The sequence below is a fragment of the Mustela nigripes genome, chromosome 2 (assembly GCF_022355385.1).
Source record: "Mustela nigripes isolate SB6536 chromosome 2, MUSNIG.SB6536, whole genome shotgun sequence".
Taxonomy (NCBI): domain Eukaryota; kingdom Metazoa; phylum Chordata; class Mammalia; order Carnivora; family Mustelidae; genus Mustela; species Mustela nigripes.
In genome coordinates this window covers 29,982,090-30,008,742 of record NC_081558.1, presented here as the reverse complement: position 1 = coordinate 30,008,742, position 26,653 = coordinate 29,982,090, and the positions used below count along the sequence as shown (strand labels likewise).

Sequence of the window (26,653 nt, the reverse complement as noted above, 5' to 3'; positions counted from 1 at the left end):
GACTAAACTCTCAAAGGCCTAAGCAAAAAGGTGAAGCAGAGTTCCCCATGATAACGTTAGTGCATCTGTATCCAGAATATGTGTGTTGCTATATATATGCATTCAGACCTATAATTTTTTTTTTTTTTTTTTTTTTTTACAATACACTCTTCTCTTAAATGCAGAGGTGGGTAGTGACAGCTAAGAAACCACATATTAAAAATTTTTACTGCTGCATCCCACTCTCTGTTACAGCATCTAACTCTGGCATCACTGCCCACATACAAAAACCTTCTGGTCTAACTCCCAGCTTCTTACATAAACATCTCCCTCCTAACTGGGGTCACAAGCATGACTTTCACACTCCAGGAAGATCACACTTGATCTAATAAACAACGAGAAAGTGCTCTAAGAGTAGGTCTTCATGACAAAGGTAGGAATCCACTCTTCAAGACCGATAGTACTGAAAACATGGTAAGTAATGGATACTGGCAAATAGGAAAATCTCCTGTCAAAAACAAAAAACAAAAAACAGAAAAATACCTAAAACAACCCATCCAAAAAACAACAAACAAAAAGAAACCCACAAAGCAAAGCCTAATTCACGATCCTAAGTGCAGTAATGAGAATTCAGGCCTAAATCATTTATCAGACACACTGAGTTTAAAGATTCCAGAGAACAGGGTAAAGTGGAAAATCCACACACAGATAATGAAAGTCAGTTCAACTCTGATTTGAGTCCATGTCCCATTCCATCTGCTGAAATGCAGGTGGGGCAGGCCACCTCAGTCTGATGGAATGGGAAATCTGTTACTATGACAGTAACAGAACCGAATGTTCTTTCGAAGTTCCTGGCATTCCAAAAGGTGTACGTCCTATAACTTTCTTCTAGCAAACACACCACAAAGATAAAGTAGTGGACATTATAGTTATTGCCAAAACAAATTACATCATGGAAAGATGGAGACACAGAGGATCGGTAACAGTGTCTTAGAAACATTTTTTTTTTTAAAATACTTTATTTATATGCTACAGAGAGAGCACAAGAGAGTATAGGCAGGGGGAAGGGCAGCAGAAGGAGAAGCAGGCTCCCTGTTGAACAAGAAGTTCCATGCAGGACTTGATCCCAGAACTCTGGGATCATGACCTGAGCTGAAGGCAGACGCTTAACCAACTGAGCCACCCAGGCATCCCAGTTACAGTGTCTTGATAAAAAAAGAAATTCATTCATTACTACCACTAGTTTCTGTTAAACCAAAGTACTGAATTAAGGTACAAAGCATTTGGAAAATGGTGAAAGTTAATACTTAGAAAGGGTTGGTGGGTACCACTAATCAGTCTCTCTTATAACAACCTTATTTCATTTGTCTTTTCAATAATGACCACACTTAGACTTCTTTGAACCTTTTCATGTCTGAAAAGACAATTATGATATGTCCTAAGATAAGTTTTACATTGAGGATTCAAGTATTCCCCAATAGTAATGAAGTTAATAACACTGTCATTAAAGAATTATTGTCCAGTTTGTAATCTTTTTTTTTTTAATATATTGACCTACTTTTTTTTTTTTTTTTAAAGATTTTATTTATTTGACAGGCAGAGATCACAAGTCGGCAGAGAGGCAGGCAGAGAGAGAGAGAGAGGGAAGCAGGCTCCCTGCTGAGCAGAGAGCCTGATGCGGGACTCGATCCCAGGACCCCGAGATCATGACCTGAGCCGAAGGCAGCGGCTTAACCCACTGAGCCACCCAGGCGCCCAGTTTGTAATTGTTTTTAAAAGACTTATTTATTTATTTGAGAGAGAGCGAGAGAGCCCATGTCTGTATGGGGGAGGAGCAAAGGGAGAAAAAAATCTCAAGGAGACTCCAAGCTGAGCGAGGAGCCCAACATGGTGCTCAGTCTCACAACCCTGAGATCACCACCCAAGCTAAAACCAAGGGTGAGATGCTTAACTGACTGTGCCACTCAGGAGCCCACATTATCTTATAAACTTGTCTGTATTTTCCAATAAACCTTGCATTTACTCAGGTTTTAATATGTTCTAAAACACACTAACCAGTGCCTTCCTTAATGTTTACCAAAGACCAGGAAAAAAGATTTTAACTTCTTCATATGCAAGACTTGGTATTGCCAAAGTTGGCCCTGGGATCTGAGAACAGTCAGTCTCTCTGGGTTTCCATATCAGTTGAAAAGAGCAGATTTTCATGCCATCTAAAATTCAGAAATTTTAGTTATTTTTTAGTAACCATGCCTAGAAATGATTATTTGTTTTTTGTTAATTGATTGTGTGTTTTTTGTGTGTTTATCCAAGGATGATGGAGAGAGTAGAAAGTAATACATATTCAAAAACAATACTTGCAGAAATGCATTAATACAACCAGAAACATTCCAAACCAGATGGAGCCCTTACTAATAACTAAAGAAAAATGGCTGAATATGGGGTACCCGGCTGGCTCAGTGGGAAAAGCATATGACTCTTAATCTTGGAGTAGTGAGTTCAAACCCAACATTGGAGGTAGAGATTACTAAAAAATAAAAATGACATTTAAAAGAAAAAAAGAAGAAGAAAAAGAAAAATGGCTGGAGAAATTCCATCAAGAAGATATAAAGAGAACTGGAAGAGACCAGGGTGGGGGAGGAGGGAGTCTTTGGCTAAAATTTCCAAATGGCTGCACACTGGGAAAATGTACATTTATATTAGTAGCACTAATGGACAGCTGAGGTGAATGTCATTGTAAATGACTTTGATCAATTCGATCTTTAGTATAGGGAAGTTCTGGTTTCCAGACGGAATATGAAGGCAAAAACCTTAACACCTGCTTGTTAATATATTCTTATCTGAGACTGACTCAGGGTTGTATGTAAATATAACATGGAGGTATAATTTACTAAATAGAAAACAGGCATTGTTATTGTTATTTTCTGTTCTATTAAACTATTTAGAAAAGGTAATTTAACCACAAATGTGTAGCAGCAAAGTAAAGCTGCAGTCTTTTGAGGTCAAATTTAATTAATTAGTGGAGTATCTTCCCAAATAATGAGATTGTTTTGTTTTGAATTTACTTATCATATTATTTTAATAAACATACAATAAGGCTGAAGAACAGTCTTTAAAAAAAAAAAAAAAAAAAAGAACAGCCAAGAAAAATAAGAGGCTTCAGATAAACAATATATCACCAAGCAATCAATTGCCTATTTTTATGAACAAAAATAATAGCTTTTATTTCTGCAGAAATATTAGTTCCACGGAAAAGCCACTTACAGCTTCTGCGAAATGCCTTTGAAATGCTAGTGCCACTAGGTTTGTTATCTTAAGCAGTTGCTGGGATGAATTTCAGACCTAAAAAGTGTATCATTTTAGCTCTTAGCAAATCGATTTACTAATCCACCCAAGACTCTATCAGTCCCCAAACCAATCTTTCTACCTATCACCAAAAACCAGGGTTCCATCCCCATTCATAAGATCATTAGACACGTCAAATAAATTGAAGGTCCTATTCAAATCCCAGCTCCCTGCCAGTTTTCATCTCCACCTCCATCGTTCACACTGTAAGCTACTTAAATTGAACAAAGCCTGTTGGGTAAGACCTTCTGAACTTTCCACCCTCTCCTGAGCCAACAGAAGGTGACAAGCATTGTGCCTGCCAGTCAATATGTCAAAACAAAATGCCGATCAATACTGATTCTGGTATGCCAGGGGCTGGCCCTGGGACCAGATCTCACTAAAAGATAGAACATTTTTTGAGCTAGTTCTTGGGAACCTGAGCTGGAGGCTCCTTATGTGTCTCAGTTAACTAAGATAGAGAGTTGTGGATGCATTCCTTTATTTTACAAGAAACTAAAATAGGTCACCTGCAAAGTACAAGGTTTTGTGCCTGGCAGTGAGGTTATAGAAATTAACAAGACAGTGATGGTCCATGCCCATTGATGCTGGTAGAAGAGACACGACAGCCTTCACTGTGAGCCTTCAGGACTCTAGAAAATTTATAAGACTAGTAATGAGGTTACGAATAAAATTTTACGTAAACTTTATATATTCTGTACATTAGAAAGTAGAAGACAAATTAGTCCTATATGAACTAAAAATCTGTTCCTTTCTCTCCAGATTCTTTACTATTTTGGAGAGGCATTCAGGGGAGCACAGAATACAATACCAGAGTCTAAATGAAGCCCTAGATCTAAGAAAAAAAGAAAAATGAAAAGGAAAGAAAGGAAAAGACACCTAAACTTCAGGAAGTTTATTAGGCCCATATTAGGAACTTACATCCTGGTGGGGAAAGTAATTATTACAGTTTCAAAATTAGTATAGAAAGCCAACAAATTATATTATCATATAATGCCATACAGATTTTGTATAGCATGTTAAACTTTTTTTTTTTTTGAGATGGAGGGGTGGGGGAAGGGCAGAGGGGAAGGGAGAGAGAATCTTAAGCAGACTTCCTGCTCAGTGCGAACCCAGTGTGGGGTTGGATCTCAAGACCCTGAGATCAGGACCTGAGCTGAAATCAAGAGTCAGAGGCATAACCAACTGAGCCACCCAGTCACTTTGCATCTCTAACATTCTTACTGAATGATAATGAAGGTAAAAGGCAGACACAATGAGCTGTGTGACACAATAAACTTTAGCTCTGAGATTAAGTACCCTGGATATGAAACTCTAATTGATCACCAGTTCTAGCCCACCAGTATATTGTGAAAGCCAAGATAGTTTATTTTATATAAAGGATGTAGTACACAGATGAATACAAATGGAGATTTCCAGCTTGTTTGGAAAAAAGCTGGAATTTCTGACTAATATTGGTTTATATTCCCAAAGGCCAACAATCCAAAAAGCATTTTAGATAATTCCTACCTTTCACCTCATGTCATATGGCTGATCCCCAGAGAACCTCAGTTTATCCCAAATGCATGGTCTATAGAGCTGTGACAGTTAAAATAGGGAAAAATGGAAGCAGCCCAAATGTCCACTAATGAGACATTGCTAAAATAAATTATGTGATACCCACACCATACAGGCAAAAATTTATCAACCCACTATGTGATACTCAACTACGCACTTCATAAATATCATATTTTTAGGTCCTCCAAAAAGTCTCATGAAGTAGAAGGTAGTATTAAATGTCAGTGTACAGATAAAGGAACAGGTTAAAGCCCAAAGTCACACAGCTCTTAAGTGTCAGTGATGAGAGTCGAACTCTGGTCAACCAGCTCAGACCCTCAGTGATGCAGCATTTAAATATCATGATGCAGACAGCTACTTACTGACAGTGGAAGACCTCCATCATCTAGTAAGTGGGGATGACCCTGCAAAACTATGTGCATACTGGCATTTCTAAAGAGGATTATGTAGTTGCAAGAGAAACATGCCCTGGGGCGCCTGGGTGGCTCAGTGGATTAAAGCCTCTGCCTTCTACTCAGATCATGTCCCAGGGTTCTGGGATTGAACCCCAGCATGGGGAAAAATCTCTGCTCAGCAGGGAGCCTGCTTCCCTCTCTCTCTCTGCCTGCCTCTCTGCCTACTTGTGATCTCTGTCAAATAAGTAAATAAAATCTTTAAAAAAAAAAAAAAAGGGAGAGAGAAACATGTCCTTTCTTCTTAGCTCCTATGTTGTTTGAATTATTTTATAATGAGCATATATTACTTCTATAATCAAAAGACTATGAAACTATTTGCAATTTGAGAAAAAATTATTTTTTATGTTTTCATATGCTGCCTTTGTACCTGCTCCTGCTTAGAAAAAATGAGGTCTCTGAAATGACATTAAATTACTCACTGTCTTGTTATTTTCTTCCCTGATCTTCAAGTAAAATCTGTCAATTCTGAAAAATTTGTAGACTATAGCAAGGTTCAAGTAAGAAAATTAGAATTTGTTTTTGAACAAATGAAGAATCTGTTTTTGAAGGAATGAAGAATCTTTCAAAATATGGAAAACATTCATAACATGTGAAGTGATGAACAGGCTATGATTCACTTCAATAGTGACTATAGCTTTATTTCCCACCTCCTCCGTCCTCTGCCAAACATTGAAAGAAAATAGTTCAACATGGTTAACAGGGAGCATTCTGTGGTCACTTGAACATGGCACCTAATCTCAGACCACAAAACTCCTTAAAATGCAGTGTTAGGCTCTGAGATTTCATTCACAATGACTCTCTTAGCTCAATTTTCTTATCTGAGAAGAAGAGATTCTGATTCCTAACCGCGGTTTTTATGGAAAGATGTTTCTAATATATGATGATTAAATGATGCCATGTTTACAGAAGTCTCTAAGTAGACACAGTGGGTACCCTTTGAAGAGCTACCGATCCTTATTTACCCAGGAGTCGTTTTATAGAAGAACTATCAAAATGGGGTAACATGGGGCGCCTGGGTGGCTCAGTGGGTTAAAGCCTCTGCCTTTGGCTCTGGTCATGATCCCAGGGTCCAGGGATTGAGCCCTGAATCAGGCTCTCTGCTTGGCAGGGAGCCTGCTTCCTCCCCTCTCTCGGCCTGCCTCTCTGCATACTAGTGATCTCTGTCTGTTAAATAAATTAAAAAACAACAAAAATTTTTTTTAATTAAAAAAAAAAGGGGGGAACATCTCCTTTTCCACACATAATGCAGGAGGTTCCCCGAGGCACTGGGGGAATGTGATTTTGAAAATTTCTTCTGAATTATGTGGCCAGAGTGCTATCCCCCAGCTGTAACCAGTTTCTTCAGTAGAGTCTGTTTCTATAGGTCCTGGTTTCACTTTGCACCCCCAAAGACTAAGGGGATTCCTTCTTCCACAAGAACCCCTTTCAAAATTTCGAGACCCGCAATCACGCTCTATCTACACACCATGGTTGGTGTTAATCATCTACTCTCCAGATGAGGCCGACTCGAGTACCAGCATAGATCAATCCAATGTGTCTTCAAGATCTGAAGGTTTCTCTCCACAGTCCACATCCTCATTTACACGGTATCTGGGGCCTCGTTCTTCCCTGGTTAGTGTCTCATCCAGCCTGCTGTGTCCCCTCAGAGTCTACTTCCCACCCAAATGAGAAGTGGATCTGATGAGTTTTATTAATGTGTTCAACAGAGATAAAATGCTCATATTTTGTCCTTTCCCTTGTGTTACCATTTGAAGAGGCAACAATATCTTAATTCAAATGTGGGAACTTCAGGCACATTTGACACTGACTTAGCCTCAATCATTTAAACAGACTGGTCTATAGGAAAGAGGGAGCCACTTCCCAGAGACTACATATCATCTATTATTTGACTCCAAACCCAGTTCTTGCATAAATCATCAGATTCTAGCAAACGCTGCAACTCTGAGCACAGTGGAGAGTATGGTGTTCAAGTGAGGAGTACAGAACATTTTATCCGAATGTGGAAAAGTGGACTGATAATGAGTGTTTTTGTTTTGTTTTGTTTCCATCCACCAGTAGTAAGGAATGAATGAGAACTATATAAATTTGATTTTAGAAAAAAGTTTTAAATGCCTGCTCGATTTTGAAGTAACTTCTGGTTAAGATCCACCCTGGTGATGTCCACAATAGCCAAACTATGGAAATAACCTAGATGTCCACCAACAGATGAATGGACAAAGAAGATGCAGGGTATATAGACAATGGAATACTATGCAGCCATCAAAAGAAATGAAATCTTGCCATTTGCAATGACCCGGATGGAACTAAAATGTACTATGCTGAGCGAAATAAGTCAATCAGAGAAAGATAACTATCCTATGATCTCTCCGATAGAAGGAATCTGAGAAGCAGTGTGGGGGGTCGTGGCAAGTATGGAAGGAAAAAATGAAACAAGATGGGACTGGGAGGGAAACAAACCATAAGAGGCTCTTAATCTCACAAAACAAACTGAGGGTTGCTGGGGGTGTGGGGATAGGGATAGAGTGGCTGGGTGATGGACATTGAGGAGGGTGTGTACTATGGTGAGTGCTGTGAACTGTGAAAGCCTGATGATTCACAAGCCTGTACCCCTGGGGCAAATAATACATTATTATGTTTTTTTTTTTTTTTTTAAAAGATCCACTCTGCTGGTCTCTTGGGTATCATGAAGTCAAGGACTTATTTGTCTTCTTCACTATGAAGGTCCCGAGTGCTTATCAAAATGCATGGTTCTCAAGGATTACAGAGGCAGGTACTCGTCTGGGATGGTGTGAGACCAGGGCAGAGGACAGGAAACTGGCAACTTCATAAAATTTTATGTATAGGCATTAGAGAGCCTTCTAGCGAACGAATCTGCAGAGAAATGCAGCACATAACTCTCAGGGCTCCTGCCTTAGCTCATGAATGAAACTGATAATCTCAATCTAAAATTCCCAAAAGGCACGCCTTTTAACTCTGCTACAGTAATTGCTCATGTACATATTAACAGCTCTCAAAAACCTGGACCTCATTGACTAATTGGAACAATCTGTCTTGATATGTAGATATAATGGTTGTTAATATAAGAGCTACCCTCTGGAAGAACAGACCTTAAAAAGATGATTTTTGTGAGCTGCACGACTAACCCTCAGCCTCACAGCATTAGGCAACAGGATGAATGGGTTTATTTGGGAGTAACTAATTTATTTGGGTCTTTCACGCCCTTAATACGAGAGGTAGTTTTAGGGGAGGATTTGCTTCCTTAAATGTCCTTTTTATGAATGAATTACAGGTTTTTCTTCACGGGATTTCGAGCTCCTTACCCTTTAAAGCCACTGAGACAAGATGAGGATACACTACGAGAATGCTGGTTCCTTAATACGTATCGCTGCTGACTCTTTTATAAGACTGTATCCATCAACAGCAAAGACTCAGCAGTGAACAAGACAGACAGGGCCCCCTCCCCTCCAGGAGCTGACATGCCATGCGGGGGGTGAGGGAGGCAAGTTAATAAACAAGTAAACAAATCAATAAGTAATTTCAAAAAGTGATGGGTGCTACGAAGAAAATGAAGCTGGGTAATAGGAAACAAAGCAACTGAGTTAAGAGGAGAGAGCATGGGATGTCACCATGGGTAGGATTTAGAAAGGAATGAGCCACAAGAAGAGATAATAGGGGAGAGAACATTCTAGACCCACTGAAAACGAGGTCGGGAGAAAGGGGTGGGAGGAGTAGGAGCCACATCTGGTAAGGCCTTGTAGGGTACAGTGGGATCTTTGGATTTATTCAACATGTGACTGGAAACCACTGGGAGATTTTTTTAAAACATAATGCGATTCAAGTGCTTTGAAGAACGCTGGTTACTAGATAAGGACTGAGTGGTGGGGCCAAGAGAGAGCTCTCTGGAATCTGTAGCAATGGTCAAAGGGGGACACGGTGAAAACTGTAGCAAAGAACCAGGGTGAAAACTGTAGCAAAGAAAATAAATAGATGGACTGAGGATGTGTTTCCCAATTTAAGTAGAGGATGTGGACACAATACCAGCAGTTAAGACTGAGCGAGCTCTTAGCCTGTGCCCAGTCCTGCGTGAAGCACTTACATCTATTAACTCCAAGCAAGACTTTAAAAAGGGGCTTTGTTTTATTACTTTGTGTTTCATCAGTTCACTATGGGACATTCTTCTTCTTCTTCTTCTTCTTTTTTCTTTTTTTTTAAAGACTGACTGATTTATTTTAGAGGTGGGGAGGGGCAGAAAGAGAGAATCCTGAAGCATACTCCCACCTAAGCATGGAGCCCAATGCAGGGCTCCATCCCAGGAACCCTGATACCATGACCTGAGCCAAAACCAGGAATCAGACTCTCAACCCACTGAGTCACCCAACTGCCCTCACATTCTTTTTTGGTGTACAAGAGATAGCATGTAATCAGAACTGGTCTATAATCCACAACACTAAAAAATTTGGGTTATTACATAATCAACAATTTAAAAGAATTTTTTTAAGATTTTATTTATTTATTTGACAGAGAGAGAGATCACAAGTAGGCAGAAAGCTGTTTTTATTTTATTTTTAATTTTTAAAAAGATTTTTTAAAAGATTTTATTTTATTTTTATTTATTTATTATTTATTTATTTGACACACACAGAGAAATCTCAAGTAGGCAGAGAAGCAGGCAGAGGGAAAGGGAAGCAGGCTCCCCACTGAGCAGAGCCTGATGCAGGGCTCGATCCCAGGACCCTGAGATCATGACTTGAGCCGAAGGCAGAGGCTTAACCCACTGAGCCACCCAGGCGTCCCAACAATTTAAAAGAATTTTTTAAAAATGAAATGAAATGCTATAAAATATTGCAGACTGGTCAACGATCCATGATTTTTTTTATCCTAAAATTGCCTTTTTTTTTTTCAACAGGAAATACAAACTTTATCACTAGGGAAAAGCATCCCTGTCTTATCTCTCTTGCTTAGCATGTCCTTCCCTAAAAATAATCTGAATTTGACCTCTTCTCCATATATCCATCTCTAGCACAGGCCACCATCACCCCTCTTGAAATATTATAATCACCTTCTGAATTCAGTGTCTGCAGGTGTTTGCTATGGTCAAGTGCAGCCAGAAGGATCCTTCTAAAACGTAAGGCAGGTAATGTCCACTATCTGCTAAGGACATTCCAAGGGCTTTCCACCTCACTTGGAATAAAAGTCACAGAGCTGTCCATGGTCCCCCATGACTCATATCATCCGGACCACTGTTTTGCTGACTGCACTATCACTCTACCCTTTGGTTGTTTGAACCTGCAGAGCATGCTTCTGCCTCAGGGCCTTAGCACCTACTGAAATAAAAGCTGCCTGAGGCCAGGGCATTCTTTGGCCTACACAGAGAAGGCTCTATTCATCAACTGAATGAATGCTGTTGATAATTTAGAAATGAATGAAGAGTGTAAGAATGTAATTTAAACATTATATATAGCATCAAGGTACAGAAAAGAGCTCCCCACTGAATTATGTGGATGCAGGAAATTCTCCTTATCAATCGCCTCTCAGGAAATTACAATTAAAATAAAACAAAATAAAACAAAATGGTCAAGTGAGTTTGGGAGATTCCTGTTACATGCAAATTGAACAAGTTCCCTTGCTGGATTTTTTGTTAATAATTTTACTATGCTATGATCAAGCTCCAAGAGAAAGGTATAGTAGGCAGCATTTCCTAAATATATCTGACACATACTTTTTGTACAGAGCATTTAGACTAACTAATGCAGTCCTGAAAATGTACCAGGGCTGCTATATGGTTCTGATGTTTACTCCACAATTACCCTGCTGATAAATAAATATGAATAAATAAAGTGATCAGAGGTAGAGTCAGAGACTTGAGCAAATTTAAAGGCAGAAACAGGCTGAGAAGTGGCAGGAAGTAGCAGGATGAGTTTTCTTTCACCCCTGGCCTTCTTTGATCAGGGACCAGTGGACACCGAGGCATACAGTAAGAAGATTCCGTGAAATACTGAACTTTATAAATGCAGTAAAGGTTTTAATAGGGTGATTCAGAAATCAAAGCTCTACCTAGTAAGAGGTGGGATTTAGGAGTCATTTCACTATTAACCCAAATATCTCTAAAGCCTGAGTTTTAAAGCCCTGTATTCTAAGTCATCCTCAAACATTCAAGAGATGAAATTTTTAATTTTAAGTAAAATAAGGTTTTGGTGAATTTGCCCAGCTGGTCTCCCTATGTCATAGTAAATGTACCCAAAGCTATATCTCCACTCAACAAAGTGCCAGGCCTTACAACCAGGAAGGGAAGCTTCAGGAAGTTTCCTCTCCTTTCTATTAAAGGGTGGGGATGGGGGGCGGAAATCTATGAAATTCTATGCTGGGGATTCAAAGGGGAAATAGACTTTCTTTCAATCCTGTCTTCTTTCTGTTCCTTATAAATCTTCCTCACTGTTCTTTCTGAGTGTCAGTGGCATTAAAGAACTTGCTAAAGGCTTTAGATTTAAGATGGCTTGAAACCTTCCTGCTCAAATTTTGACAGGACAGGGGAAAAACAAAACAAGTGCAGGGGTGGGGGTGTGGAGGGGTGTCTCTGAGCCTTATGTCCATAAACCCTCCTGACCCTGAATTTACAATCTATCTGATCTAGCCGCCGGAGGTCTCTACCATTGGTGCACAAAGGTCTCCCTGAGCGGGTTTTATTTGAGTTCCTCAGCTTGGAAAATAGATTCTGAGAAAAACAGTGTCCAAAGTCCTGGGAACAAATGGTCTTTAAATAAATAAATAAATAAATAAATGAATAAACAAACAAGCAAATAAATGGGAAACTACTGAAAGCTTACTCAGAAAAAAAAATGCTGGCATCACATCTAGGTGAAGACTTGCGCCAACCAGGTCAGATCACAACGCAAAGCTAATAGTATCTATTGTTTGGTTGGGGGAAGAAAAACATACGTGAAAATTACTACAGATTCGGCATAAAAAGTCCTCCTAGAGAATTTTTGTCAGTCCTTTGGCTAGTTTATCATCTAAAGTCCATGAGTGGCCTGGAGCCCTCACATCTGCATGTTTCAGGTATGGTGTGTGGCACTGAGCATTTGAAAATTGGCCAGTCTAAATTAAGATGTGCTGTTAGTGTGTAATACACACCAGACTGAAAAGATAGTACAAAAAAAGGAGTGCAAAAAAATTAAAAAAAAAAAGGAATGAAAATAGCTCAGAAATAATTGTTTATTTGATTATGTGTTGAAACAGTAATATTTTGATGTATTAGGGCAACAATAATAGATTGTTAAAATCAACTGAAATTTAATTGATTTTGTAACAATTATATACCACAAATTGCATAAAATAGAATGAATTATTCAACTCAAGTAAAATCACTTGTTTATTTTTACCTCTTTTTTTTTTTTTAAGATTTTAATTATTTATTTATTTTTGCACACACATCTGCATGAGAGAGAGCAAGAAAGAGAGAAAATGAGAGCACACACAGGTGCATGAGTGTGACAGGGGACAGAGGGAGAAGCCCACTCCTCACTGAGCAGGAAGCCCAACCAGGGACTCGATCCCAGGATCCTGTGATCGTGACCTGAGCCAAAGGCGGACACCCAACCAACTGAGACACCCACGCACCCTCTTTTTACCTCTTTTAATATGGCTGCCAAAAATTAAAAAGTACAACAAATGGCTCGATTATATTTTCTCTCAGTGTTGTTCTACGTGATTAAAAATAGACAGAAGTGGCAGATCCAGATAAAATGTGTAGAGTTTCCTACCATATCTCTAGGCAAAGAGCTGACAGCATTTCCAGTTCCCCTCACCTCTCCTCACTGTATGTTTTACTACTGGTTCAGCTACTTTGAACATACGAAGTCCTTTGATCCTTTTCCCACCGTCCCTGTTATCCAATAAATAGCAGTTACAATTCCAGCAAAATTATTTCTACTGCATCAGTGATTCTAAAAACAACCTAAGGCAATGACAAGGAAAAACTAGGAAATGACTTATCCAATTAAAAAGAAAGCTGGTTAAGATCTGGTAGACACTGAAGTCTAGATTCTGAAGTCCTGACTGTGAACCTCAGCCAAGCCACTTACCTTCCCAGAAGCTCAGCTGTCCCATACTTAGGGTACCTCTCTCATAGGGCAGGTGAGAAAATTAAATGAGGTAACATCTAGAACATTCCTGACTCAGGCAATGCTTATTAAGTGGTGTCTACAGCATCATCATCACCATCTCAACCACCAGCACCACCTTCAACACCGTTACCATCACCTCTCTGCCTTCTTTTTGGTTGTCTGAGGGTTCCCCTGGGGTCATCAAGTTTTTAGACCGAAATAATCTCCAATTTAACTGGGTTTTCTTTTCACACCGTCATCTGCTTTTCTGTGATTCTCAGTATAATCCAATCCAGTATCAGCACACCACATGTCAGCAATACACCATCAAAACAGCCCCGAGCCAAGTTCACATCTAAGGAAGACTTTGTGTGATGGGTGCTGTGGGACATTATGGCAGCCAGGGGCCAAGGCTGTTTCTGCCTTGCCAAATCAGTTCCCTGGCTTCGTACAATGAGGCATTACTTCACCACTAAGCTTACGCTAAGTATTAGGGCCCCTTCATATGTTCCCCTTAATTAACCCAGGACATACACATAAAAGATCAGCCAGATGGAAAACAAGTATTTCACTAGCAAAGGATGAAACATTCTGCTCTAAAATGGGATCTTTATTTCAGTAAAGTCATTGATTATATTTCAGACAATTCCGTCACTATTTAATGGAAGTCACTACAAAGAAAAACACGACCGGCCCCACCACAAAGCAGCAAACACCAGATAACCAGGGACAGCGTCCTTGACACTTCCAGTGTTCATTAGGAGCAAGGACAAGGGAAACAGGCAGTGCCTTTAGCATAACCACAAAGGACTCTCCAGGAACAAAGCAATTTTTCAGAGAAACTGCAATAATTCCAGGAATTTCAGTCAAGTAGAAGGCAGGGTGAAAGAAACAGCATGAGTGGCAAAACTTATTTTTAATAGAAAACACCTCAATCTTCCTTCTTTTATTTTTGTAGTTTTATTTATTTAGATGATCTCTACACCCAATGTGGGGTTCAAACTCACAACTCTGAGATCAAGAGTCAGATGTTCTGCTGACTGAACCAGCCAGGTGCCCCTCAACTTCCCTTAATGACAGCTCTCTCTAATGACAGACAAAGTGAGACACTATTGAGTTTATAACAACAACTGCTTTGTGAACAAGGCGAATTAGTTTTATAATTTTCAAGATAAGTGAAATCAAAATCATCACTGGTGTCTTCTGGAAACATTTATTTGAACGGGAAACCATTCTTTTTTTTTTTTTTTTTTAAGATTATTTTAGAGAGACAGAGAAAGAGAGAGAGAGAGAAAGAACAGGATGGGCAGAGGGAGAGGGAGAGAGAATGCTAAGCAGACATTGTGCCAAGAATGGAGCCCCATGTGGGGCTTGATCTCACAACCCCAAGATCATGACCAGAGCCAGAACCAAGAGTCAAAAGCTTAACTGACTGCATCACTCAGACATCCCTCCATTTCTTACAAGGGATATGGACAGAATAGAGGACAGCAGAAAGTTATAAATCTCATTTCCAAAAGAGCGATAATGCCAACTTAAACTGAGAGGGGAGTGGGACACTGGGCTTATACCAGTCTGGGAAAAAACGGAGTTAAATAAAGGTAAACAGATTTCCTTAATGGAAAACAAGCCTTTAAAATTGGCCATTATATAAAATACACCTTCAGGAAGGTGTTTTGTATCTAAATTTATTTCCAGTAGAAAAGGATGACTCCATAAAGGAGTGCCAGCCAACCTGAACATTCAGTCCGTGCCCCAGAATACCAGGCTACGGAAGTCAGGGGTCGCTATGGGAGCTCAGCCTCTGGTAGACTGGCCCACATCTGAGTTGCGTCATAGCCCACCATGCTTGCACAAGAGTGGAGAGCGACAAGGCAGATGCAAATCACTGGGAACATAATCTAGGGGCCCAGTAGAAATATACGTGTCTAAGCGGAGCGTAATAAATAGAAACACTCAAAGAACCAAGATCCATTTCACAAAATGAAAGGTGTTAACATTAGCCTGACTCTAGGCAAAAAGATGGGAGCTAGGCGGACAGGAGGGAAGACAGGAACCGGTCAAAGTAACAGGCCCAAAGATGTGGATACTGAAGACAACTGCAGGCTTAAGCAGAATGTTAAAATGAGGAAGAATCACAGAGCAAGGTCAGCCTAAAACTAGTATATGCTTACCCTCCCCCGAACAAAAATTAACTCTAAGAAGGCCGTACACTACCACCGGATAGTTCCTGCACCTGCTGGACCCACTGGGGAGACAAATAATCCAGTGTGTTTGTGTCACGGTTGCAACTAACCCATGTTCTTAGGAACCTAAACCAGGGGAGCCATGCTATGGATCCAGTTTTACAACACAGATCCATGAATTCTTCATCAGTGATGATGAAATCTCAAAAGCTTCTAAGACCAAAGGTGATTTGTTATTATTATTATTTATGAATTGAGGGCAAAAACTAATTTGGTGGCAAAACCTGATGGGAAGCCATTTAGAATACCGAGATTCCCCACTTAGCATGAATATTCATCTGTGTGTTGCAGGATTACTGATGCGTCCAAGGAGTAGAGTGCCAGACCCCACTATGTGTCCGCAGTAATACGTACAGCATATGCACCGTAATACCTTTTCGGAAAAAATACTCAATTCTGAAACTTCTGGCCTCATGAGTTTCAGCTAAGGGACTGCAGTCTTGTACCATATGGTAATGTGTACATGGTGTATTATTAGGAAAAATGCCTTTGCTCCTTTTCACTTGCTAGGATGCTCTAAGCAGGGCTGAAATGAACCAGCTGTGAGTTTCACTGGAAAGGGCACACACAATCAGTTTGGATCTTTAAGCTTATTGAAGACTTCAACTCATAAAGTAGCAATAAGTCTGATCAACAACTCCTGCAATCTCTTATTGTAATAAACAGGATTTTAATTACCTCAGACAACAAGTATGCAATGAACCTCCACTTTAATGGAGCTATCAGAGGTTTCATCCAGAGATTTCTCTTTGCATTAACTCCAGCTTCAGTTAGTAGTGAAAATACCGCATGATTCAATCCTATTAGTGTTACACAAACCTTTGTTTAGGTTACCAATCACAGAACAGGGAGTGAACAGGGGCAGAGAGAAAACTTAGGATACAGTAGAAGCTGCCATACACAACTGTGGTCATAGAGGTAATACAAAATCAAATGGCCATGGAAGAACGGGAACAGGACCTACCACTGTTTTAATCACTGGCATGTTCTGATCCTTTTCACTTTATGGTTGCCTAATTATATCTAAAAAACCCCTTTTGCCATGTAAGGCAATACATATATTCACAGGATTCAGGGATGGGTGAGTGGACATTTTGAAGGGCCACTATCCTGCCTATCAAAACCCCCAATGATCCTTCACTCCTTCAACTTACCAAGTATCTCCTGCCTCAGGGCCTTTGCATGCCCCTGTTCTATGAGCAGGATCCAACTCATGTCTTCCATCTTAATAAATATCACTTAATAAATACAGCTTAATAAATGCCTGTCTATAAGTCTTCCACATCTCATGACAAAAACACCCTTCTTCAGAGACCATATCACAACTGATATAACACAACTGTATGTGACTGCTTGCCCAATTTCTGTTTCATTACCAGAGTGCAAATACCTTAAAGGTACTGCCTTTCTGGTTCACTTTTATAACCCAGAGCCTACATGACAGTAGGTACTTAAGAAACATTTGTTGCTCGGCTAGAACTAAAGCCGCATGATAGGAGGGGAGGGCATCTGAGGATCCAAATTGGGTCTACATGCCTAGGCATGGCATTGCAATTCAATTCTGAGTGTTTCCTAACTTAAATTGAGCTGTAAAGAAAGCCACTTTTGAAGGGCTCTTATTTTTCTATTAGATGGGATGTTTTTAAGTGTACAAACTCTAAGAACAAGTCCAGGATCCCAGCCAGGAAAATGTGGGGAGTATGGATGTGTATGAAGTTGTTATAGGTGACCTCAGAGGAATTCCCAGGAAGCAGCAAAACTGACCACGTTGGGCTTGTTGCCACTGACCCTTGGGGAGCAGGACCACATTCTTGCAGGGCTATGCTTACAATTCAGCTTGCAGAGCTGGAGCACTGAGGCGTACCATACCCAAGGTCATGACTTAACCTCAAGTGGAACCTCAAGGAACCAAGACTAGCAATGTTCTCACCCATCAGGCCAGGTACATTTCCTCTCTGAAATCCATAAGAAGATGGGACAACCTCTCAAGCAGGGAGATCCAAGGATTCAAACATCCTCAAAGTGATGCCACACAGGTAAAGGAAGGCTCGATTCCAACGAAACATACACGTTCTCTGCTCCAAAGTCTCACAGCAGTGACATTTTGGGTAGGATAATTCTTTGTCTGGGGGCTGCCTTATGAACTGGAGGTTTATCCACATCCCTGGAGGTTTAACTGCATCTCTACTCACTAGATTCTAGGAGCATACCACTGCCCCCTACGAGTGACAACCAAACATGGCCCCTGAAAATGCATCATGTCCCCATGGGTAGAGCACACGGTCTCTAGTTGAGAACCAGTGCTGTGCTTTGCCAATCTCAGTGCAATCTTCAACCATGACTCTTCTCTGACTCTGTACACAAGACAGAAAAGAAGTGTCCCCGATGCTGATAAATGACCCCATGATATATAACAATTTTTTTTACTTTCATTCTTTAAAAAGGTTTATTTTATTTTTTATACAGAGAGAGACTGAGAGATAGTGAGCGTGAGGGTAGTGGGAGAAGGCAGATAAAGAATCTCAAGCAGACTCTGTGTTCAGCATGGAGCCTGACTCAGGGCTCGATCCTATGACCCTGAGATCATAACCTGGGCCCAAATCAAGAGTCAGAGGTTCGACTGACTGAACCACCCAGGCGACCCTTTTTACGTTCATTTTAATTTCTTAGAAAGCAACATAGTTATACAGAATGAAATAAACCAAGTCTGAGATGTTCAAACTCCAAGACCACCAGGGAGAGTTCCTGTTGATAAAGAGCTCCAATAAAGCAAGTGAACACAAAATATTACAGACATGTTTTGGGCAAAAGTGAGCAACTTTTCCTTGCATATTTTAAAGTTAAATTTGATCCCGTTACCTTTGGTCTCTGAAATTCCAAGTTCCTCAAATACACCCAGTAAGTAATTTAACATGTTTATCACATTAAAAAAAAAAAAGTTACAAACCAGATGGGCCTCGATGAGGAATCCAATTAATACAAGCAGCCTTACCATCTGACATTACTTTTAAGTAATAAATAAATTCAAACAACTTGGCAGAACAATAAGTCTGTGCATTATAGCTGCCATTTTGAAATAGCTTCTGAATTTCAGGGCACTCTTTGAGTAAAAGAAAACTGAAATATTCACTTAAGGTAGTAACTTTTTAAAAGAATATGCAGCTAGTCTATGCATTTTTCTAAATATGAATGGAGTAAGAGAAGGAGACAGGCCCTTCACCACATTAAGGGATATAATTAAGAATGATGCAGAAGTTCCCAGGTCCCATCTCTAGAGCTCTTCGTATTTACCAAGGCAACTGCCAAAACAAGTTTTCAATCTTTCAAAGCACAGGTCTTTTGTTTGGACAACACTAGATGAACAAATAGCAGCCTGATTCTGAGATAAAGAGGCTTTTGAGAAAAACTAGCTGGACGCCAACTGTCCCTTCAACTCGCACTGCCAATGGGAACTGGTCAGAAAGAACTGAGGGAAACCTGAAACTTTTAGAAAGATGATATAATTTTGCTTCTAGGAATCAAGTTTTCTAAGTACCAATAAAGCTATGATTTCTAAGAAGTGATTCATTTAGTACAAAAGGAGGATGAGAGCCCATTAGCAAAAACCCTTCTCAGGAGACCTTTAACTAGTGTAACGAGTACAAGAAGTCCCACAGACAGAAGAATCTTAATACTGGGAAATTGTCAGTTGAAGGAGAAAAAAATGTGAAGCATTTTCTCAGAATAGTTATCTCAGCTTTCTCCATCAATCACAGATAAGAAACAAATTTATACATGAGTAAAGGCATCTCTAGACAAAGAAATACTACTGATTTTCTCATCTTGTGAGGATTCTTCACTTATGCTTCAAGGATGCCTAAATGGTCCAAAATAGGCTTGAGGAACTAGGGTGAATGATGAAGCCCTATAAACTACGTGCAAATCTGTGTGTACATCCGTGTATTTTCCCTATATGGAGGGGATCTCAAGTATTCCTCAGATAATCAAAGTAGGTCATGACTTACTAGAAGTTATAACACACTAAGAGTTGCTGTTCCATATTTGAGTCCAATCATACACTTGAGGGAACATCCATTTAGTTCTTCCTCAAATGTGTAAAGCTCACCACATAAAAGAACCAAACCTAACAAATTCATGTGCACCAACAAAAGAATATTCCCATTCTGATGATGGTAAAAGGTAAAAACAAGGTTAGCAATGGAAAAGGTGCACCGCCCCAACCAACACTAATGAAGGAATCTGGAGTCTTGCTCTCTCCCTCCCGACCTCACCAAAAAGAAACAAACCATCTCTTGTACCCACACCTTTCTTCTGTCTAGCAGCAAGGCTATTTGAGAAAACTGACACAGGAAAGGCAAAATGTCACCATTGATCCCAGCAATGTTAACTGAGAGTCATACCACCAATGGCCACAGCCTCTTTCTCGACAGCTGCAGGGAGCAAACAAACCTTACAACAGCTTCCCCACCGAGAGAAGGTTCTGAGATGCCTCTTCATGTATCAACTAACTTTTCTCTTTTCTAAAGGGCGAAAACAGTAACCTGAGTTTCATTCAGAATTTCACCTTTAGAAAGTGGGACTTCTGAAAAACAGAGTAAAGAAATTGTGCCAGATGAAACAAATGGTTGAAAATCCTTGGCCAGGGGTGAGTCTACTCAAAACCACAAGGCTGCTGACTTCCCCACGCTTCTCCAGTCAAACAAAGGTAAGAAGCTTGAGGAGGAATGTACACCTGTCACGCTGTATATAAACAGTTTCCAGAGACAAAGGTATGGACACTATAAGTTTCATTCACAAAGTCACTGGGGGTAAAGACAAAGCATCTGACTAATATGAGGACCCAAAGTAAGGCTACACTTGACATCTCGATGCCTTCTCACCTCAACAGGAAAGCGCCTCCCGTTGATGCTGTGTTCTGAGCCCGCAGAGCCATTGCTGTGTCCCCAGTGAAATTCCACCTTCTCGGCTTTGAATCTGCCAGGCAGGCCAGCACCACTTACAAAATAGTCGTCCTTCAGAAGGATGGCAACTGCAAAAATATGGAAGGGAAGGGGAACAAAGTGAATCTCAGAAAAAAAAACTTGAATGACTTCCTCCACTGCTTCCATAAAGTTCAGATTATATGATGTGAATTATTTCCTCACGTTCCTGTTGGAAAAACAAGTCAAAAACACTAGTTTGAATAAATTAGCACAATCTAGCTGTAGATTGTTCTCAAGCTCTGGTTCACTCTAAATCATGAAAACTCCCAGGGAATGATCTCAGAATTTCTTATCCATTTCACAGATGGGGGGAAAAAAAGAAGAAGAAGGAAAAAAAAAAAATGGAGACAGTCACAGAGTAAGATGCTCTGAATCAGGGTCTCCTTAGTCCGCTCAATGACCAAAACTCCCTGGAGAGGGAGAATTTTTCTTTTTGTAAGCACTGACTCCTGGGGCTACCCCTGGGTTCTCTGGAATGAGGTGGGAAAAACATATGATAAGCCAGATGTGAGAGGCAGGTTTCTTTGATTAGAAAGCTTAGACAAAGATATCAGGAAATAAAATTTGCAGGTTCTTTCCATTTTAAGGCAGTATCAGTAGACATATGGCAAAGGTGGGGTTGCATTCATGGTATTTGAAAACAGTGGTACTGAATACCCTGAAATTTTGAAATACTGAATATCATGAAAACATGGTATTGAAAACAGTGCCCAGGAAAATGCTGGCAAAATTTTATACATTAAATCATTCAAATAACTGCAGATAACTAGATTTAATGTAATGGTTTTTTTTTTTAAATTATTTCACATGTAGGAAAATTTTACTTAACCCAACCAAAAGAACACCTGAGAATTCCAAAACATAGGGAACCTTCGTCAATTTAAATCCTAACTTTCAAAAGTATCCTCCTCCTAAAACACAGGAAAGAGAAATTGAGAATAAATATCTTGGATTTATACTGGCATAACAATTATTTTCCCAAAAGGAATGTAGTATCCAGATGCATTAAGAAACAGATTTTCTTTTAGAAGTGAGACACTCCCTTTGTTTGTTTGTTTTCTAAAGTGAATTCATGCATTCATTCAACAAACACTCACTGGCTGCTAAATATGGGTAAGATGTCAACCAATATACTTCATGGTTTGTGATCAACAGCCAAATTTGTAAACCACAGAAAAGCTTTTGTATCATCACTGTTTCTTCTTCCTAAAGAGATCCCAGTTCGAGCTTTAGCGAGAAATCCTGCATGAAAATTAGGTCTCCGTAAAAGATTGGGACGAGGCTAATGACCCATCTCTAAAACAGTGCAATTAGTTTCAGTACTCCTCTATATAAAGGAAGCATTAAAAGCAAGTAAAGGAACCCTGCTCGTATAAATCCCTTTTTATTGCATTCAAAAGACAGTTTTTCTCCAATTTCTGAAAAAATATACAGTGAATGTTCAATTAGTGGGACAGCAAATTAAGAGATGAAATGAAATCAAAGCAAGTGTTTCTTAAGCAGATTAAACACGTGATGGCTGTTTTACCTGTGCTGTGTGCTAGGCACATTTAATAGGGGTTGGCAAATGTTCTCAAGGGCAAGATTGTCTCTGAGGGCCCTGAGATCCCAGTTGTAACAACCCAACCTAGTCCTTGTAGCACAGAGGCAGCCAAGCACAACATGTAAATGACTGTTCCAATAAAACTTTATCCAAACTAAAATATGGATATAGTTTTCATGTGTCATGGAATCTCATTCTTCCTTTGATTTTTTTTTTTCCACCATTAAGAATGCAGAAACAAGCAGGGGTTGTCATTTGGAGATCCCTAAAACACAGTATGCTATTTTATAAGATAAAACACAGTAAACCAATCACATGCCGTTAGTTCTAAAGCCAAAATACCTATGAATTAGGTCAGTAGTGTCTTAGATACTTTTGATTACTCTCATCCTGTTATAAATTCTATATGTAACATTTTGCATCCAAAGGATGAAGGCAAAGCATTTTGAGTGCATCTGTTACAATATACCCAGGGACTCAGCAGCATCTTATAAATATTTGATTTTACCTAAATCATTTATGTCTCTGTCAGGGGTCATTTTACTTGTTTTATATGAATAATTAAAAGCATAATTAGGGAACTGTACAATCTGAAACATTAATCTCATTTTTCATTTTACTGTTTTCTTCACTAGAGCACACAGCACGCTCCATGTTCCTACTCCCCCCACTCAATGCGACTTCTATTTTTGTTTACCTATAAAACTGTGAAGGGAGAACTTTCTCCGCTATCATGTAACCATTTTCTGATAACCACTGAGGACACAGAGCTGTTTGAAAACAAAATGAAGATACTTCCTACAGAACACAGAATATATTAAGAGCTCAGAAGATGGACAGACCTGGGTCAGAATCCAGTTCTGCTTACTTTAGAGCAGATGACCTTGGGCCAAGTTACCTGGCTTCTTTGTGCCTCAGTCTCCACCACTGTTCCCATGGCACTAAAAGGGTCAATGGGGCAAGGCTGTCTTGATGCCTGAAGGAAATCACACAGGGAAAGGCCTTAACCAACCAGCCAGAAAGCCAACAAGTACACATTCAGTGGAGATTCCTGTCAGACTCCTCTGTGGAGGTATGGACAGAGTTCACGTGCCACAAAGAGAGGGGCCCACAAAGGGGTGACTCTCCTTTTTCAGATCAAGTTCCATTAAAAAAAAAAAAAAAGGTTTTATTTATTTATATGAGAGAGAGAGAGCATGCACAAGCAGGGGGAGGGGTTGGGGGAGGACAGAGGGAGGAGCAGATTCCCGCCAAGTAGGAAACCTAACAGACTTGGGGCTCTATCCCAGGACCCTGAGATCATGATCCGAGCTGAAGGCAGACGCTTAACTGACTGAGCCACCCAGGCACCCCTCAAGTTCCATTTTAAAGCAATACTGACTTCCTCACAAAATGAAGTGTCCTAGGACAGGGACCACAGCAAGACTTGACAGAGATTTTAAGTGCTGAATAGATGCTCTGAATTCATTACAACACAGAGTAAAAAAACGTATTTTCTCTTCTTGATTGTTTCTATGCTTTGTTTACATCAAAGGGAAAAAAATATCAATGTGGTGCTGATCTGCTCTTCACACTTCCCTGATACTCTCTCATTTCCCCCTTGTACCCAAAAGTAAGTATTATGCTCAATTTAGTAACTTTGGTAATTTGATTTATATCACAGGTCACAGGCATATATATGCCTGTATTAGTCTCTCCAAGTCAAATAGAACAGGTCTTCCCATTAAGGTGTTGGTACCAAGTTTTCCTTTATAATCAATTTCTGTAATTAAAATAAAGAGAGCCAGTTGAAAGAAAAACAGTAAGTAGATACTACTGTGATAATAATAAAGGGGCACCTGGGTGGCTCAGTCAGTTGAGTGTCTGACTTCTGATCTCAGCTCATGTCTTAGTCTCAGGGTTGTGAGTTCAAGCCCTGAGTTGGGCTCCATGCTGGGAGTAATGAATTTTAATTTCAACTTTAAAACCACAGAAGTAAGTTGAATCGGATTAGGCGACATGATGGTATAACAGCTAATGGATAGAGACTGATAGGAAAGGAGGAGTAAACAGGAAAGGTACATGGGAGTGTAGAACAGGCCCTCTGGTTGTTGAACCACTACTGTGGACTGGGATGGAATCACAGCAGAACGACAAAGGGAGCAGAAGGAGCGAAGGCTTCAAATCTGGAGTTTCTGAACCTAGAGTTCATAGTCCACAGCAGGAGCCACCCAAGGGCTTTGGGTCTACACCCTTCTGAGACAGGAAGTAAAATGCAGAGCACAGGCACAGAGACAGAGACAGACTCTGGAGCCAGTTGAGTCTGAATTTGACTACTACCACCTGTCACACTCCACTTGTAGGAAAGGCATTACATTTCTTGGTGCTCTAGTTCCCATTCTTTAAAACTGGAATGTTACAACAGTAGCTTCACGGGTCTGCTGGGAGATCACAGGATTGACAAACGAGGATGCTTACAACAGTCATTGCTATATGACATTACAGCATAAAGATGACACTGTATAATTGCATAAGCGTTGTTTATAAAGGTTATTATCCTAGGGAGACAAGCCATAGCTTTTACAGACTTCTCCTGTGTCTGAGGCTCCCCCAAATGTAGTAATACCCCAGGCTGTGTGCAGCGGGAGGGAAAAGGTGGGAGTCACACGACAGATAAGGAATTGGGTTTTCTCCTGAGCTCGAAGGGATAACTGAGTACCTGGCATTCATGGCAATGTTTGCAGGACATCCACCCACTGTTTATAAATTAGACTCAACATGTCTATATGATGCTGGGCTAAAGCAAATGTTCATACCAAAATCTGAGTAAACAGCAGTAGGTGCCAAAAGTTAAATAAAAATGGATGGCAGGGAAACTAGCTGCTTGCTATTTACTTCCACTATTCCCAACCAATTTTTAACACTACAAAATGAGAAAAGACCACTATGATTGGATCTTGATGGTGAGACCCTTTACCCCCACCCCCAGACCACCCAAAATGCAGATGTCCACGAGGGGATGCTTAGGGCTCTTGGTAAAAGGGTAACATTCTGGTCTGGCAGTCAAGAAACATGAGCTTATCTAACATTGGCATTTATTTACCAACTTATGACGAGAGAAGAAAAGGTTAGTGAATCAGGCATAGATCTTGGCTTCAGGGAGGGTACAGCTGGGGGAAAGACAGGTCCTGGCAACTAAACAACAGCAGAAGCAGCTCAGCAAGTGGGACAAGTGGTAAGAGGGGAGTCCAAGCCCAGACAGGGGAAGGGAAGTGGGTATCTTCAAGGACTGATGAAATTACATGAGTTGATAGTTAAAGGAGCAACCTTGGGAAGTACTGACAAGAGGGGAGCTTGCCCAGAAAAAAAGAAGCTGATGCAAAGGCCCTGCTGTAGTGAGAGCAAGTAAGACAAAGCCAAGTGGTTGGTGCCCAGACAGCAGGGTGTGACACAGAAGCTGGGGAATGAGGCAGGGACAGCGATCAATCTATCTTCATCCCCAAGAGAAATGGAAAGCCCTTGATATGGCTGAAAGAAAGAACAAGAATGAAAGAGGGTGAGACAGAAAGACAGATATGATCAGATTTGGGAAATGAAATTATTCTGGCTACTAAATGAAGAAGGCATGGGAAGAAAGCAACACTAGTTGGTAGGAACAAAAGTTGAGACTTCACTATAGTCATCTGCTAAGGAGAGACTGGACATGTTAAGTTGGAGCAGCCTCAGACATCCAGGAGCTGTCAAGTCATGGGATTATCCCAAGTCTCAGTGAACTCACTGCTAAACCCAGCAAGATGAATAAAGTGGGTAAGTTGACCCTTGAATCATACAATGTATGACAGATATCAATCTAGCCGAGAGAACTATGCTCTAAAAAACAAAGACAGGCCTCAGACATGACCCCCAAAATTCAAAATTTACTTAAGTCTCCCTGTGTAAAACAGCACTGGTTTTCCCATTATCACTGGTTATGTAATTGGCATGTAATCCGTTTCCATCTACCCCAAAACTTCTTTCTACTACCATGGCACAAGGGCTGGGGCTGTGGGAGTCAGAGGAAAAAAATGGAGCTGAGCAGACATGCTTGTAGCATATCTAGCTAAAGACAGACCCAGTGAAACAGCTCTGACTTGAATTCCAGAGTTCAGACAAGACGAATGGAAAGAACCCAAGAATTTAGACCTCTGAAACAGGAAAAGTTTTACTTTTTAAAGTTTTTATCTTAATTTCAGTTAGTTAACATACAGCAGTTTATTAATTTCATGTGATTCAACAATTCTATACAGGACTCACTGTTCAACATAAGTGTGTTCTTAAAGCCTATCATCTGTTTCACTCACCCTCCCTCTGTAACCAGCAGTTTGTTCTCCATAGTTGAGAGTCTGTTTCTTGATTTGTCTCTTTCTTGTTTATTTTTTTTGTTTCTTAAATTCTAAAAATGAGTGACCACATGGTATCTGTCTTTCTC

General features: G+C 40.1%; 1 protein-coding gene across 3 annotated transcripts in view; it reads right to left on the bottom strand.

Annotated features, from left to right (window-relative positions):
• Positions 1 to 26,653, bottom strand: part of PTPRG (protein tyrosine phosphatase receptor type G) — a 698,789-nt gene that overhangs the window by 259,773 nt on the left and 412,363 nt on the right. For all 3 annotated transcript variants that reach the window (XM_059390081.1, XM_059390080.1, XM_059390082.1), the window contains exon 4: positions 20,562 to 20,710. In XM_059390081.1, coding sequence (XP_059246064.1) covers positions 20,562 to 20,710 — 149 coding nt within the window. The remainder of the gene's footprint in view (positions 1 to 20,561; positions 20,711 to 26,653) is intronic.